Genomic DNA, 17,812 nt, shown 5'->3' with positions numbered 1-17,812 from the left:
ATCTGCAATCATATGGGACAGGAACAGTTGCTAATATACAGATATCCACATTATCTTATATTGCTGGTATTAGGCAAATGCAAACTATTGTCTTTCATTTTATCTCTACTTAATGCTAGTTCCAGATTTATTCATTTTCATCTTATCACTAAAAATAACCATACTCACAGACTTCAAATATTAGAACATATAAAAATTGTTCATTGAGAAGTTTCCCTCCCTCTTCTGATGGTGTTCTGTGTAATCCCCACTGTTATCTATTTCTTGCAGCCAATATTGCAAGTTTCTGTGTAACCTTTTAGGGTTTCTGTATGTATTTATGATTTTGAACATGACCCCTGCTTTTTTGGCAAGTGTGTCAGTCAAGGGTGAACCTTTTTTTCATTTGTCTAATGTATTTTTTCTGTTCTTTTATTAATAAATTCCCAAATCATTTTATTTTAGATATGTGTTGAGTTTTGCTTTTAATCCAATTTTGAAAAATAGTTATTTTAATAAAATTGGGAAATAGAGCATATAGAAATATTTATATATTAGATACATTTTTATTTCTCAGACTCTTTTATGCTATTTATAAAATTTTTCACTGCATCTGTAACTATTTGTTTATGTTTGTGTGTATGTATGTTTGTTCTATGGTTGACTTTATAATCAAAGGAATTATGTAATTCCTCTAGTTCTTCATTTCTCTAGGACACTATTAGATCTATGCTCAGTGATGATACAATGAGCTTGTTTTCTCATTCTCCTGACCCTCTTCTACCACATAATTTTATTCCATACTTGTTTTTCCTTATGCTTGCTTTTATCTTGTTAAATTTGCTTATACTGCTATTAGTTCATTTGTCAGTTTTCAGTGTTATTCTTTGTCTCTGATTTATCATAAACAAGGCTTCTTTCTCCTTCATCCTCAACATTTTTGTCAATTGTATCATTTCTACACTGTTAGGCATGTGGACTTTATCTTCCAAACTCCACATTGTTTTAATTTTACTTCTACACTTAAATATATTCAGTGATCACCACCAAGTTATTTTTTTCAAACTTTTCTCAGTCATTTCTGAGTTTAGCTTTTAAAAATCATCATTCTCAGCAAACTGACACAGGAACAGAAAACCAAACACCACATGTTCTCACTCATAAGTGAGTGTTGAACAATGAGAACACATGAACACAGGGAGGGGAACATCACACACCGGGGCCTGGGAGGCTGAGGGACTACGGGGGGAACATCACGGGGTGGGGACATTGGGGAGGGATAGCATTAGGAGAAATACCTAATGTAGATGATGGGGCGATGGATGCAGTAAACCACCACCATGGCACCTGTATACCTACATAACAAACCTGTGAGATCTGCACATGTACCCCAGAACTGAAAGTATAATAATAATTTAAAATAGAACTCAAAGAGGACTCTTGGGAACAGTAATCCCTAAGTTTCTTGCATATTGAAACCATTTATAGTTTTTAGATTTGAAGGATAACTTGAATGTATGTAGTATTCTTAGCTCACATATTCTTTCTCTGATTATCTTGTAGACATTGCTCTACTCTCTTCTGGTGTTGGCCATTCCTATAAAATACCTAATGCAAGATACATACTTTTCTCCTTTTTAGGTGACTTGATTATTTTATCTGGTTGCCAGATGATTTCCTCTTTATCTTTAAAGTCTAATAACATTGCTGGAATATGACTTAGTTTTGAGTATTCTAAGTCAATTATTGCTAGTATACAATGTGTCCTTTCAACATATGTTAGGTTGACTTGTATTTGAGGGAACCTTTATTAAATGATGCCCTTAAATATTTGTTATGCTTTGGTTTTCTTTCTTAAGTACTGATATGGTTTGGCTGTGTTCCCATCCAAATCTCAATTTGAATTGTATTTCCCAGAATTCCCATGTGCTGTGGGAGGGACCTGGGGGAGGTAATTGAATGCCAGTCTTTCTCGTGCTATTCTCTTGATAGTGAATAAGTCTCATGAGATCTGATGGGTTTAACAGGGGTTTTCATTTTTGTTTCTTCCTCATTTCTCTCTTGCTGCTGTCATGTAAGAAGTACTTCTCCATTTAACCCAGCAATCCCATTACTGGATTATAAATCATTGTATTATAAAGGATGATAAACCATTGTATTATAAAGACACATGCATACATATGCTCATGGTGGCACTGTTTACAATAGCAAAGACCTGGGACCAACCCAAATGCCCATCAATGATAGACTGGACAGGGAAAATGTAGGACATATATACCATGGAATACTATGCATACATAAAAAATGATGAGTTCGTGTCCTTTGTAGGGACATGGATGAATCTGGAAACCATCATTCTCAGCAAACTGACACAAGAACAGAAAATCAAACAGCGCATGTTCTCACTCATAGGTGGGTGTCGAACAATGAGAACACATGGACACAGGGAGGGGAGCATCACACACTGGGGTCTGTTGAGGGGGAATAGGGGAGGGAGAGCTGGAGTAGGGAGGTTAGGGAGGGATAACATGGAGAGAAATGCCAGATATAGGTGATGGAGGGATGGAGATAGCAAGCTAAATTTCCCTGTATGTACCTGTGCAACAATCCTGCATGTTCTGCACATGTACCCCAGAACCTAAAGTGCAATAAAAAATATATATATACATATTTTTAAAAAGAAGTATTTTTTTGCCTCCTACGTGATGCTGAGGCCTCCCCAGCCATGTCAAGCTGTAAGTCTAATTAAACATTTTTTTGTTCCCAGTTTTGGGTATGTCTTTACCAGTGGTGTAAAAGTGAACTAATACAACTACCTACCATAATTATGTTTTTGTTGATCCATTTTTTTGGTCTGTCTTCAATATTTATTTTCTAATTCATTCTCTTTATAATTTTTATTTTATTATATATTTTTTCTCATTTCTGTATTCCAGGTTTCCTACTGTTTTACCAGGAACTATATTCTCCCTTGTGATTTTTTTCCCTCTTTATCTGAGTTTTGCTGCCTCATACTTCATCACTTCCTCTTGTGTATTCATCTCTTCCCTGAGTATTTTCACTTTGTTCTGTGATCTTCCTTCATAGAAGCAATTGCTGTTTTAAATTTTAAAATTTAATTTTTGTCAAAATGCTTGGTAACAATGTTTATCTGTGCAATGGCAATATTTTTCTGGTGGTGGCTCATGTATTGATTAATTTTGCTACTCTTTTTTCAATTTGATTGGTTTTAGTTTTTTCTTATAATGTGTGTTCATGCTGTGTTAGTTTTAAAAGTTTCCTCTTTTAATTAATTAGCTTTAATGAGGTAGGGTTTTTTTTTTTTTCTTTTTGACTTGAAATATGTGGTAAATCCTTGAGTAAGAGGCTGGGCTGTTAGATAAGAGTATCCTTCAAGTTTTACAACTCATGGGAACAGATTGCTTTAGCAAAAAATGACTCGTGTGTAATACAGGTAGCCCTGCCTCATCTATTTCACTGATCCAAACCAGGTCCCAAAGAGCTGCTGCTTCCAGCTGTGTTCACCTCATTTTAGCATTCATGTATTATATAAGGGATAAACCGTTTGTACTTCATGGTGAGCCTGTCACTCACAGTGACTGTCTTTTTCCCAGCACACTCTAAGATGCCGCGACTGGCCTTCTTATACTCTCTATACTTTTTGCTTTTTCTTGGGTAACTTTTTTCCAATCTCAGCTGTTTGGTTCTTCATATTTTATAGGCTATAGATTACATCTCTGAGTTTTGCTGAAAGTAGAATATATTTGCAAAGCTATTTTCTCTCATTTTCCTGGTTGCTTTTATATAATTTCCATGAGAAGAAGAGGGAAGATCTTGACTTTTGTAGTCAAGATCTGTATATACTTCCTCTATACAGTATAGTTTATATTGGCAGTGGAAGGTTTTTGTTTTGTGTTTAATCCTAATATACAAGTATGCCACTATACTATAAAGTCATTCAATGTTTACTTTTAAAATTTCATGTTCTTTGGTATTTAAAGCATTCCTAGGTCCAGCTCAACTTTATTCCATCACTTCCTTTCACATATTTTATGCTTCTTTTAAATTGTACTGAATTATCCACAGTCATTCCAATAGTAAATATCTTTCCATTCTTTAGTCACCTTGTTCTCTGTAGTTGACACTTTCTATCCAGCCTTTGCCAATTCTTCCCCACGTCCATGTTTCTTATTATCAATTAAAGTCCTGTCTGGAATTCAAGACCTACCTCAATTAAGTACCTAATTCTTAAACCTTTTTGTTTTAAATCTTTACATATTGTAATATCTTTTACATGCTCATACACGATTTGCATTGCTTATATTCTCTTAGAATGATATCTTTTTGTATATGATGTTTTGGTTATTTGGGTACTGCTTCTACTTTCCACCAATTGTAAGGAAGCTCATGACTTGGTCGTATTTGTGCCTCACTTATGCCTGAACACAGAACATTTCGTATAACAGACATTCAATAAGCATTTGTTTAATAAATGCAAAATGCCAAAATTATTTTCTAGAATGCATGGCACAGTTTCCTCCTACTTCTCACTGATGCACAATATAACCGCTCATGGAAATAATGTGGTTCTTTTTTTTTTTTTCCTGAAACCGCAAACCCCTACGGATGTGATTGTAGATGCCCTTGTTTATTCATGCAGACAGTCAAACTGTGTTTTGATTATTTTAATTGTCTTATTTCAATACAGAATAATTTTTTTCCTGGCTCTTTATGTCTTGATAGCTGTTAAGTAGATTAAAAAACAAAAGTGGAAAACACAAACTTCTACCCTTACAATGGTGCATTTCTATTAAGAAGATACATGCATTAGAAGAACAAACTCAATTAAAATTTAACTTTTCTATGTAAATTGAAGTAAACAGAATAGAACCTTAGAGAAAATTTTCCCAAATACACTCTTATGTTTTAGAAACAAAATTTTTAGAAAAAGAAAGATGTGAGAATTTTCTCCCCACTATTTTATTTAAGTAGGTCTCTTACCAAATATAATTTACATGTGATTTTCCTCATGATTCTGTAGGTTTGAAAGCTGTATCTGATGAGAAAAGCCTGTTTCCCAAGGAAATTCTGGATCATGAACGAAAAGCCAAGCAATTTTGCCAGGAAAGAAGTTGTGAAGTGAAGAAAAATAAAAAGTAATTATAATAGAAAAAGCTTCATTGTTACATAAAGTACATTAAAAAATGCAGAAAAAGCATCAAGAATTCTGCCTTTTATTTTATATTTGAACTTCAGGAAGTTTTGTCTTCATGAGATATTTTAGTAGTGCTTTTATTTATCACCTTTCAATTTCTCTGTATTCTTAGTAAAATAAATATTGAACTAAAGTGGGAGCAACATCAATTGGTATTTATTCTCTAGAATGTTTATATAAAAACGTTAGGATTCCAGAACAAAGTTCTAACCAGTTGTTCTTCTGGTTGTTTCTATAGACATTTTTGGTCAATTTTCATCGTAAATCCTGCATTGGAATATATGAAACTACTGACGCAGTAAACGTCGACAAATGTGAGTAAGAAAACTGTTTCTACTTTTTTGCACTTTCTAGTATTTTTTTAATGATCCTCATAATGGCAATTAGACCTTGTCAATAGCACCACTTCCTATTAATTCTTATTGGCTTCTGTTCATTCTATAAGCTTAGTGGGACATTACTGCATATGATCTACTTCAATACTTTGTTATACTGTACTTTAAAATTGAATGCCGTAGCACATCAAAGAGGTAATAGTCTTGGAAAAAAATGAAAGGGCCTGTGGCTATATAGAGGACCTACTCTATGTGGAAAGTCAAGTGGGAAATATGGGTTCTGCAACTTACAGCCTCTTTTTGTTGACCCATTTTTATTTATGAATATAATCATGCTCCAGGCAATGAATATTATTATTCTACTTTATCGTGTTCTATAGAAAGAATTGGTAAATTCATTTACATTACTTTAAGGACTTACTATATATTTATGTTTTAAAGAGTCCATTTAAAACTAGCTGTAGTTTAAGAATTTTTCAACAACACATAGTAAAGGAAAATAATTCACAATATATAGGGGACCACTTGGTATAGCAACTGCAAATGTCCATTGTGTTTAAACCATGCAATAATCATATGAAATATATTAGCTTAGACTAAAATATTTGATATGAATCCATTTGGAGAGTGCTTAATTATCAACGGCAGAGTTGAGATTGGAGCCCAGGTCTGTTTTACTCCCAAACCATGGTATTTGCCATTCATCATTCTGTTCACTTGCTTTGTAATAGTGTAAAGTCATGGAAATGAATTCTAATGATAGACTTTCCAGCACCAGTGGAGCAAATATTTTGGTTTGGTGGAGATGGTGGTGACAGAAAGGTTTTCAGAAGACAGCTACCTATTCTAACTACATTTAAGTGCATTCTGAGTCAGGCATCATGACTTCTATTCATACTCCCTTTCCTCCTCATGCAATGACAATCACATATGGGAAAGACTGTAGGAGAAAAGTATATTTCCCTGTGTGTGTGTACACGTGTGTTTGTCTGTTGGGTGTTGTGATGATGTAGGAGAGTGTCCTCGTTTTAGAAAAATATAATAATAGAATGTTTATGATAGAAATTATGCATTCAGCTTGCTATAAAATGATTCAGAAAATACTAATTATTATATGTATAAAATGTGTGTATATACACACACAGGTAACACATGTACATATCTATATTTACATCTGTTTATGGAGAGGAGATATATATATATAGATGAAACACACAAATGTGGTGGATGCTAACAACTGGGGAGACAGGAGCAGGTCGAGATAGTAGTTCTTTGTACTATAGCTGTAATTTATGTAAATTTGAAAGTATTTCAAGGTAAATTATTTTTTCTAAATATGAAAAGTTGCCTTTGTACAAAAAGATTATTTGAGATGTGCAAGCGGACAGCGGGCAACTAACAGGCATATTGCAAAGACTTCTTACACTGGGTAGGAGGTTCGATTGGATAATCCATCATTTCAAACTCGGAGCATATGATTTATGAATCATAGGTTGGTGATAGTACAGTGGAGTGAAATCTGAGCCACATTCCCAGAAATTTAACAGATTGTTAAGATGTTATGGAAGTAGAATGTGGGTACCAAATAATTTTCAAAGGCTCTTTTCCCCACTGATCCATCCATCCTTCCCTCATGTAATTATTGAAGAAGACATGTACAAGAGACTATTTTAGATATCAGGTAGGTATTAACATATAAATAAATAGAATGCATGTTTTCTACTCTCAGCTTTATGAAGTGAAGCCATATAAAATGTACTGGTTTATTAAGCCAATATTGAATGACCCTGCTGGCAGAAGTTGGAAATTCATAATTTGGCATATATTTTCTGGCATAATTTGGAAATTCTTTTGCTAGACATATTTTACATTTTACCCTTGAAGATAACTTTGTTTGATGTGATAGCCTGAGAGAGTCTGATTCATATAGACAGACTTTCTCTCTATAGACTCCTACCTGTGCATGGTATTATGCTGTGAGTAACTCTAATTCCATCCTTAATTAACATCAGGGCTGCTTCTGTAAAAGGAATTAAGAAGCGCTGTCTCATAAATAAATTCAATGAGAAGAGAACTTCTAAAGCTATGAGAGTTTCTTTTAATGTTACCGTTTCTAATAACTTGGAGAACAGACACAAAAAGAAGAAAAAAGACAATGTCTTTTTTTCCTATGCCTTATTCTTCTTTTGTAACTTGCAGCATCTAATTTTCTAGGCAGTAGCAGGATCTCACCTATCAACTGTTAACAGAACTGAAGGCATTATAAACTGTTTCTCAAATTAACATTTAGATTAAATTACTTAAGATCCATTTTTCCTATGGTGAAAGGAATTTTTCATATTAAAATAGGATGTCGTAATTTTCAATAGGCTACCTTGTTTGTATTACTTACATTTACACTAAATATAATTTAACCTTTTCTTTTGTCAGAACATTTTCCTATCATCACTCAGAATTTAGGAACAATCTTTACAAATAAAAATTGCCTGAAATGAGTCCATGCTTAAATGGAAGAAATAACTTTTAAGATATTTACTGATTAAGGCATTTGCTCATATGATTTTAAAGGTTGGAGTTAAGTGCATTTTTACTTGAAAAAGCTATAAAATGATGAGATGATAACTGTAACCCCTTGCCGTGGTGTTTGTATATATTCCCAGGTTTATACTTTACAGTGGGATGGTAGCGGCAATCGACCTTATACCAAGACACTTTGGCTCTCATTAATGAATAATCCTCCCCCAGCCACTGATTGTCTAGGAACAAAAGTAGAAGAAGTTAGGGAAAATATTTAAAACATTTACAGTAATATTTTATGGAAAATTGTATTATCTTCATTGTCTATTAAAAGAGTTTAGGGAGAATAAATTTATGGCTGTTGCTTTTTACTCGTGAAGAGACAGGAAAATGAACATTCTGCCTGAACTGCTCTAACATAAGGTCCTTGCAGAACAATTTCACTAAATGGTCTTAGTAGGACAGAGTGATTGTCTCTGCCATTGGTAGGAAAAGTAATGGCCTATTTCTGGATAAATCACATTGTGATCTGAGCAGTGTACAGACATAATGATGTGGTAGCCAAGGGTACTGGTGATAGATGTTTGCTAGTGTCAGAAAATGAATAGAAAAGCATTGATTAAATGATAGTCTTGGACATTCAGACTTAATATTTATGTATTGCAATGTGAAGCAAGTAGAATGATAGTATTCTTGTACAACTCTTTTTATTGAAAGTTATCTTGCTAGACTAGAGTTTGCTTATATTAGAGTAGGTAATATTAGAATAAAACCCAAGGTCTAGAAAACATTTGAAGATGCCTATATGGGAAATCAAAAATTTTAGCTAATTAGTAGATTACAGCCTATAAAGATCTATCATCAGGCCTATTTTTAAGTTATAGCCATATTAGGACACTGAAAGATGTTAACAGCGTTCTCCGGTAAGTTTTAAAAAATGAATTCTATTTAAAGCTATCTATACTCTCTTTCTTTTACATGAGCTTATCAGAAATAGTATTAATTTTGGTGATCAACAGATTTTTGTTTAATCAAAACTGGACTGAATTTTTTTTTCTCTTCTCAACGGCTATGGATAAATAATACAATATACTTAATATCTGATTGCCATTGAGGTGATTGATTTGAACTACAAAAATGAGATGAAACCTATTAAATTATGCAGTCTTTTATTAATGACCTTTTAGCAAAGAAAATCATGTAGTGTTTTAAAAGCACACAAAGGTAACACCAATTTTTATCATCAAATTACCTGTGGCTAATAGTATTATCCTGAGATATTTTGGCAAATTCGTTATCTTTTGTGCTGGCCGTTCTGCTCAAATTAAAGAACATATTTCTTCAATATCCACTCTTTTCCTTAAGGATTCAAATGGGCTTTATCCACAGGAAACTCCTCTGACTATTGTATAATCTGATGAATTGTCGAGAACTCTGTAAATGCAGCAGTGATTTGTCTCTGCATTCTGGACTTGATTTAGCTTTATTCTTTTTCTCATAGGCATTCTGAAATATTTATGATGAAGTGCATTGGTAATCTGATGTGGGAGTCCTGTGAGTAACAAAAAGAACTAATTACTAGCAAATTTACAACCACTGGCACATCTTTTCAAATTCTGTGCAACTTTTAAAAGAAGTAAAATAATGGATAAAATAATAATATAAACATAATAATTTTTAAAAATTCTATTACTGTTTTATTTCTTAATTTTTACATATTTTATCAGTTGATTATTAACCTGATCATGTTAGTTCTTTAATACAAATGTAGTGAACACCTGCTTTGGTTCTAGAGGAATTAATCAAGGAATGTTCAAGATAAATAGGGTTGGCCTTGATAGCTCAGGTGTTCATGTACAAGGGTTTTCCAGCAAGCATATTTTAGTTGTAATATTCCAGTGAATAATCAGTGGCCAATTTTGGGTAAGTACCTTAGAAATAAATAGATTTTGAATAAAGTATATATGCAATAACATTGCCTATGAGTGTTTAGCAAAGTAAGGAAAGGCATTTCAATTTACTTGGGTATAAAAATCATTTGAATTTATTAAATTAACATATCACTTTTATTCTCCTCAAATGATTCACTGTACATCAGAAGATCCAGTTCTTAAAGGACTATTCATCAGGTTGTTTAGTTCTGCAGTACTTTGTGCTTTCTGATAAGATAAAATTCAAAACCCAATGAGGTAAGTGAATTTTTAAAACCAATATTTGTCTGAGGTTATAATTTATTAAGTGCTTAGAAATTTTCTGGAAAAAAAAGGATGCTCAAAGAATATAAATTTGATTATTAAAATAATTAATAATAATGATAAACTCTAATACTGATATTCTACCACAAAGGAAAAATTCCATTTTTAAATAATACTGTTTGTTCTAATATATATCAAGTACATAAAGCTATATCTACTGTATTGTGACTTGATAGCTTAAAAGTACTAATAACATTTTGACTACTTACATATCTACAAACACATATTTTGGTCAAAAGTCTTCTGAGAGATTGAATATATTAGAATACAATGATAGATAAACATTTATTTTGCATGTAAAACTTTTACTCACTAGTTTTTACTGTTGTTGCACTCTCATTTACAACCTCATAGGCTAAATTAATTCCCTAATGAAACATTTTCTTGATATTAATAACATATGTCTATATCTGAAGTTTACCGACACATTTTCTAACAATTGCTTTGGATTGTTTTTTGAGGTTTTTATCTTCCACAAATGAGTGTCTAAACAAATACAGTTTAACAACATACATTGAAAGAGAATTTGAAATATCTAAATAATGACTCCATAGTTTAGTTTGGAAGAATATTTGACTATTAGTAATCTTTATATATAAATATGGTTGTTAGTGACTCCTATCCATTTATGGGTCATGGTGGCCCCTTATTAATCTGCAAAACAGTCTAGAAATGTAACTCTCCACTGAAGGCTGGTGACACACTATTCTGAAGGCTTTCATCTTTATCCCGAGTAAGGGTTACTTCCTCATAACTTATTAATGGATAAGTTTTTAAGGGTTACTAACATGTATTATTTATAAGGTAAAATTATTATTACTAAAATTTATGAGGTCTTGGAGTCAGCATTCTACCAAGTATGTGGTAATACTGCAAAACTAATTATGCTTGAGATATAGTCAAAAGGTTGAATTTCCTGCAATTTTAGTGGAGAGCACTTTAATAGGATATTAATCTTGTGAATTGTTTATGGTTTTCAATTGCTGCTACTGAGGTTTCTTAGTATTTTTGTCAATTTATTCTTTAATACTTTATTTCACTTATATTTTTATTTTATAATTTCAACTTTTATTACAGATTAAAAGGTGCATGCACAGTTTTCTTACATGGGTATATGGCCTGACACTAAGGATTGAGGTATAAATGATCTCATCAGCCAGGTAGTGAGCATAGTACTTAATGGTATCATTTATATTTGATTGTCATTTTGTTTCAAACTTTGCAGGTTTTCTGCATTGCATTTTTCTTCTTTTGGAAAAGTAGGAGGAGGGTTTGGAGTTATTTTGTCCTAAGAAATAAAGCATGAGGAAAATTGTTGTAAAAAGTTAGCTAGATTGCTCAGTTACTTTAGAATACGTTAATTTTCTAATGTTATAGGTCCAAAACCATACTGGAGTAAGTCTGTTTTTATTCAGTTTCTCCTCTTGATCTATAGACTACTTTAGAGTAATCTGTTCAGAAGCTTTACTTGACGTCAGAGTTACACTTAATCCCACTTAAAAACCATGAGAAAAGATAGAAAAAAAGTATAGCTATTTAGAGATACCATTGGCATTGATAACATTCCGATACTGTAGTTTCTTTGATGATTTTTGTTACAAAACTACAAGTATATTTTCTACTGGTTCTTGAAGATACCTAAGAAATACCATTAGCACATGGAGTATTTCTCCTAATAGATGATACTTAGTCAGAAATCAAATTGGATAGAGTTGACTCGTGGTACTAAGTTCTATTAAGATAGAAAGCTACAATAGGTAGAAAGTTTTCTGTTGAGATCTCTATGAAAAACCCTTTTGAAAATGAATATATTTCGATTTAAACAATACAGAGAAGTCAAAATGGACACAATCTTCTTGTGGAGTCTCCTATTGCTGTTTTTTGGAAGTCAAGCCTCAAGACCCACAGCTAAAAAAAATACCGAATTTGCAATGGATCTTTATCAAGAGGTTTCCTTATCTCATAAGAACAACATTATATTTTCGCCTCTTGGAATAACTTTGATTCTTGAAATGGTACAACTGGGAGCCAAAGGAAAAGCACGGCAGCAGATAAGACAAACTTTAAAACAACAGGAAACCTCAGCCGGTAAGAGACTTACATCTCCTTACCTATACTGGATAAGATACGGGAAAATTTATTTTTTAATATTAGAAGTTCAGGATTAAAAAACTTTAATAAGTGAAAAATGTAATGAAAAGTACAAAATTATAATAAAATGGAGAATTGTAAATGTAATTTTCATTCATTTATAATTTTTTCCTTAAAAAAGTTAAATAATTTATTAAGAAATTGACATTTATATAAATGTAAAATTAAGTATATATTTGTGCATTTTCTTCTAGTTTGTTTTAGCCAGTTTTAGCTACTGGAGATTATATTGGATGTGCATGTGTGTGTGTATGTGTGTGTGTACGTACTTACATACACATAAAATATACATCTATACACTTACATATTCTTCCACTATCACTATGTTGTGATCATTTTCCCATGTCATGCAACTGATTCAAAATACAATTTTTAATTACTGTATCTTATTGCCTCTTTTTTTTTTTTTTTTAGCTGGAGTTTTGCTCTGTTGCCCAGGCTGGAGTGCAGTGGCGTGATCTCGGCTCACTGCAACCTCTGCCTCTTGAGTTCAAGGAATTCTCCTGCCTCAGCCTCCCGAGTAGCTGGGATTACAGGCACACAACACCATGCCTGGCTAATTTTGTATTTTTAGTAGAGACGGGGGTTTCTCCATGTTGGCCAGGCTGGTTTCGAACTCCTGACGTCAGTTGATTCACCTGCCTCAGCCTCCCAAAGTGCTGGGATTACAGGCGTGAGCCACCGCTCCCTGACCTCTTATTGCCTCTTACAGAAATACCATTACTTATTTAGCCTTTCTTCAATAGGCTGTTTCCAACATTTCTCTTATAAAAACAATGTACTCTCATCTACAATGAGAGCAAGAAAAAGCATTAATTTGTTCATTTTGAGAACTTATTTGTTACTAGTTTTAAAAGAAAAATGGGGAGAAAAGCGTTTAAATCATCAAAGGCCTTTGTGCTTGTGAATGATGGTGTTTTGCTGGAGTCTCCCCATGGTATATCTGGGATAGTGTGTATCCCTCTTACTGGGATACTGTGCTTTTGTGCTGGCATCCCATTTGAAAGAATTGTTGCTCGGCTGGCACGGTGGCTCACACCTGTAATCTCAGCACTTTGGGAGGCCGCGGGTAGATCACTTGAGGTTAGTAGTTCAAGACCAGCCTGGACAGCATGGTAAAACCTCGTCTCTACTAAAAATACAAAAATTAGCAGGGCATGGTGGCATGTGCCTATAGTCCCAGCTACTTGGGAGGCTGAGGTAGGAGAATTGCTTGAACCCAGGAGGCAGAAGTTGCAGTGAGCTGAGATTGTGCTACTGCACTCCAGCCTGGGCAGCAGAACAGACTCCATCCCAAAAAAAAAAAAAAAAAAAAAGTTGTTGCTCATCTCCTTAGCCATCTCATGCTCTCAGTCACTGTAGTTGTTTTAATTTTCAGCTTTTGGATTAGTCTGAGATACTGTGTTCTAAATACAGAGTTTTGATTTGGGAATTCAGTTGCTACAACTGTAATTTCAGCATATTTTTCTTATCACAGAGTAGCTTTATTTAGAAATTTGCTTTCCTGAAAATACTATTTACAATATTTTATTTGCTTCATTTTAAATAAAGACAATTTTATACAGAAAAGAAGTTGGTGATAGTAAAGCTAATTATAAGAATTTTCCTTTGTAAATAATGCATACTGAGGCCAATGTATTCCAGATTTAATCTTGATTAATTTAAGCAAATCCTGCTGGACCACTCCTAGAAACATAACATGCTATAGCTTTGAAAAGTAACACAGTATTTGTGAAGCTACATAAATTAGAGTCTTTGAAAACTAAATTACTTTAAATGGATCCATCATATAGAGAAACACAGATGTTTTAACAAGTGTGAATTGTGAACATAATATCAAATTAATAATAATGCACTATCAAAAATATAGATAGCATATCAGCTACCGTTTTATGTGCTTAATATATATTCTCTCATTTTATATTTATAATTACTTTGTTAGGTAAACAACCCTGTAATAAACCTGGGAAAACTGAGGCAAAGAAAGGTTAAATAGTTTGCTCAGCGCTAATTCCTAAAATAATTCAATGAGGATTAAGAATATAAGAGCAATATATTTTCATTAATATATTAATGAATATTAATTCTTCTATATTATATAAGGCTCTCAGTGTCCTCAGTTCTTCTTTACTTCATTGTCAAATATCTGCTCTGAATTTACCTCCTCCATTTTGCTGAACATCTGATAATACTTCCTTTTGCTTTACCTCTGATAATGCTGATGAAGAATCAAAGGCTACATTGAAGGTGCTTCTTTTTTTCACAGGGTTATGAAAAGGTAAAGGGGCACGAATTCTGTCCCAGTTCTGCAACTAAATGATCTTATGATTTGCACAAGTCATGTCACTTGTGAAGTTTCTTAATCTCTCTGGACCTCAGATTCCTCACTGTAAAAAGAAAAGTTGGGGTTAGGTAATTTATTTGGATTTTTTTTGCTGAAACAATCTATATTTCTATGACTACCTTTGTTTTCATCTTTGGATCTACCATATGCACACAAAATTGGCTTTTAGACCTTTACTAGCAGAAGATAACATGCACTGAATTTTACAACATTTTCTGGAGGTCTGGTACAATCAAATCAAGAATCACATTCACTCATGACTTGTGGGTTATCCATGGCTTTATTTTAGAAAATAAACTTGTTCTGAGCCATATATATATATATATATATATATTCTTTTTGATCTGTGTCACAAATGTCATTAATCTAGAAACCAAATAAAATATATAAGGCAGATAATATTATATTCTTCTCCAAACTTGTACTACTTGGTAACATTGTTTTCATTGACTTCTAAGTTCAACGATTTATCAAAGGGCAGCTGTTTGTCACGTAGACTTAGACCTTAAGTGCATGACATAAATCTATTTGCTTTGACAAATGATATGGAACTACTTTTTCTCCCCTTCTCTCTCTCTTTTTTTTTATTCCTTTAAAGATGTTCATATATTTCAAATTCCTGATAATTAGTTTCAGATTCTGTCATTTCATTTCTGATCTTAATTAATTCTTTTGGAAAAACTCTCATGTCTTTACTCAGAAAGTCTTTTCCTTAGCCTCCCACCTCTTGAGATATTCCTTTGAGGCTTCAGATAGCCTGAAATAAATGATTACGTCTGAAATCGTTGCATAAGTAAGTAAAATGGCTTAATTTTCCTCCCTTCCTTATGTAAAGAATTCCAGGATTGTAAAGAATTCCAGGATTATAAAGAATTACCAAAATTCTTCAGATAGAATCATATGGAAGTAAGTTATTTTAATATCTGAAATTGTTTATACCTGTATCTATAGTCTAATGAACAGAGAATCCTGGAGTTTGAAATATAATTCAATATACTTCATAGAGTCTCCTGTGAGGTTGTGAGACCAGGCCAAAAAAGGCAAGTAGGGACTGAAATGTAGCCTCTACGCAGCTGGACAAGATGAGAGGCCATGTAGCTGCCCAGCCCCTAGACAGGGAACTATTTTTATTTGCACAGAGATGCCCTATGGGACTACTAGCTTTCTGATTAAAATATATATATATACACACACAAGCATAGGTATACACACACACACATCCTCCTTATATCTAGTAGATAGCCAGTAGTAAATCTGTTAGTAATACCTCGTTTTCTTGAATAAAGATTAATTGAATATATAAATTTTTACATTATGAAAGTGGCATTTGCAGTATATAACTGAAAATATAATGAAGACCCTGAAAGAACCTATTTGAAATAGAGTTAGAAGACAATGATTGAGTTCTAAGATGAAGCCAGAAGAAAATGAAAACTGTCAGTACACTTTGGTAATGAATAGGAAGCTACTAAACCAAATATCAGGGTAGATGTCTCTCATAGGCATATATAGCTTCCAGACAACATTTCAGTCAGAACAATCCAAAAATAGATAATAGGCCTGAAGTGATTCTTTCAGTTGACTCTGACTGACTTATTTTGGCTAGTGGTTATAGTTAAAATGGTTAAAGATTTTTATTGTTGATGTCAACAGCCAAAGTGTATAAATTCATGAACTTGTAGAAATAGGCAGTTCTGATTCTTACACATCTCTAGAGATGATTACAGAGGTTGCCTTGTAAATTGTAAAACCTGGGCAGGTGCAGTTGCTTATAAGAGAACAACTTTTTTCCTAAGCTGAAATAAAAGTAATATTGAAAAGGATTGCGCTTCACTGTCATACCCCCATCAGCATTCATTAGCATTTCCTTATGCAAAGAATAAGATTCTAAACATAAATTTCAACAACTAAAACTGAGCTAAATGTGACTATCAAGAGGGACTTTCCTTCAGCTTCTATAAATGCATATTCTTGTTTTTGACAATTTCAAATTTACATGGACATTCTTTTTTCTATATAAAAGACGATTCCTCTACAAAATGCATATTCTACAGGAGATACATTCTTAAAATATTTATACTAACTTTGAAGGGATTGTTAGTTATACCTAAGGGTACAAAAAATGGTGATATGAATCAGAGCGCTGAGATAGCAAAGCTGAAAAGTTGTTGTTTTTTTGTTGTTCAATATGCCAGTATACATTAAAATTATTTTCTAGGAGAAGAATTTTTCGAACTGAAGTCATTTTTCTCTGCCATCTCAGAGAAAAAACAAGAATTTACATTTAATCTTGCCAATGCCCTCTACCTTCAAGAAGGATTCACTGTGAAAGAACAGTATCTCCATGGCAACAAGGAATTTTTTCAGAGTGCTATAAAACTGGTGGATTTTCAAGATGCAAAGGCTTGTGCAGAGATGATAAGTACCTGGGTAGAAAGCAAAACAGATGGTAAAGTTTCCCATTTCCATAAAATTATTATTTGCCATTGTATTCATGGTTTTTAATATCCTAAAGTAAAGAATGGCTGAATATTTTTCTACTGCACTATGGATCAGAGGAATCAAATATCCTATTTCATTTCACTGTTATTTAAATTAATACTAAATTTAAAACTGGGATAAATTATAAGCTGCTTTGAAGAGTATGCTGATTCTTTTACTTTTTTTTAGAGGTACCTGTTTGTAGAATTCTTAATGAAGTAATTTTAATAATAATTTTGGTTAAAACTTAGATTTTTCAGGTATAAAAGCAGAAATAATTTCTTTGGCCAGGTAGAAGTTAAATCTGTCAATCCCAAATGGCTTCTTTCCCACAGATGCTGAAAATGATTAATATGTTTTAGTTGAATGTGTTAATATTTGATAATAAATGTTAATAGTTCTATCATAAATATGGTAGTCTAAACTTTAAATGCAAGCTAGCAAAAATTTCATAGTTGACTACAGAGGGATATAATACATTTAAATTCATACAAATTTGAGTTGAAACCTTGGAAAGTTATAAGCTATGCTCCAT

General features: G+C 32.9%; 2 protein-coding genes across 3 annotated transcripts in view; both read left to right on the top strand.

Annotated features, from left to right (window-relative positions):
- Positions 1–5,139, top strand: part of WDR49 (WD repeat domain 49) — a 139,180-nt gene extending 134,041 nt beyond the window's left edge. The window contains 1 exon segment of the mRNA XM_064378521.1: positions 5,021–5,139. Coding sequence (XP_064234591.1) covers positions 5,021–5,139 — 119 coding nt within the window.
- SERPINI2 (serpin family I member 2) overlaps positions 5,105–17,812 on the top strand; it is a 42,097-nt gene continuing 29,389 nt past the window's right edge. The window contains exons 1-6 of one of the 2 annotated variants that reach the window (XM_064378522.1): positions 5,105–5,135; positions 5,433–5,508; positions 9,548–9,600; positions 10,145–10,235; positions 12,133–12,389; positions 17,015–17,245. In XM_064378522.1, coding sequence (XP_064234592.1) covers positions 10,231–10,235; positions 12,133–12,389; positions 17,015–17,245 — 493 coding nt within the window. In that variant the 5' untranslated portion in view covers positions 5,105–5,135; positions 5,433–5,508; positions 9,548–9,600; positions 10,145–10,230. Of the gene's footprint in view, positions 5,136–5,432; positions 5,509–9,547; positions 9,601–10,144; positions 10,236–12,017; positions 12,390–17,014; positions 17,246–17,812 lie in introns of those variants that run through there. The other variant, XM_012470936.2, reaches the window with a different exon arrangement.

The sequence above is a fragment of the Aotus nancymaae genome, unplaced genomic scaffold (genome assembly GCF_030222135.1).
Source record: "Aotus nancymaae isolate 86718 unplaced genomic scaffold, 86718_ANA_hifiasm-v0.15.2.pri h1tg000019l, whole genome shotgun sequence".
In the NCBI taxonomy this organism is placed as follows: Eukaryota; Metazoa; Chordata; class Mammalia; order Primates; family Aotidae; genus Aotus; species Aotus nancymaae.
This window is presented reverse-complemented; position numbering and strand designations above follow the sequence as displayed.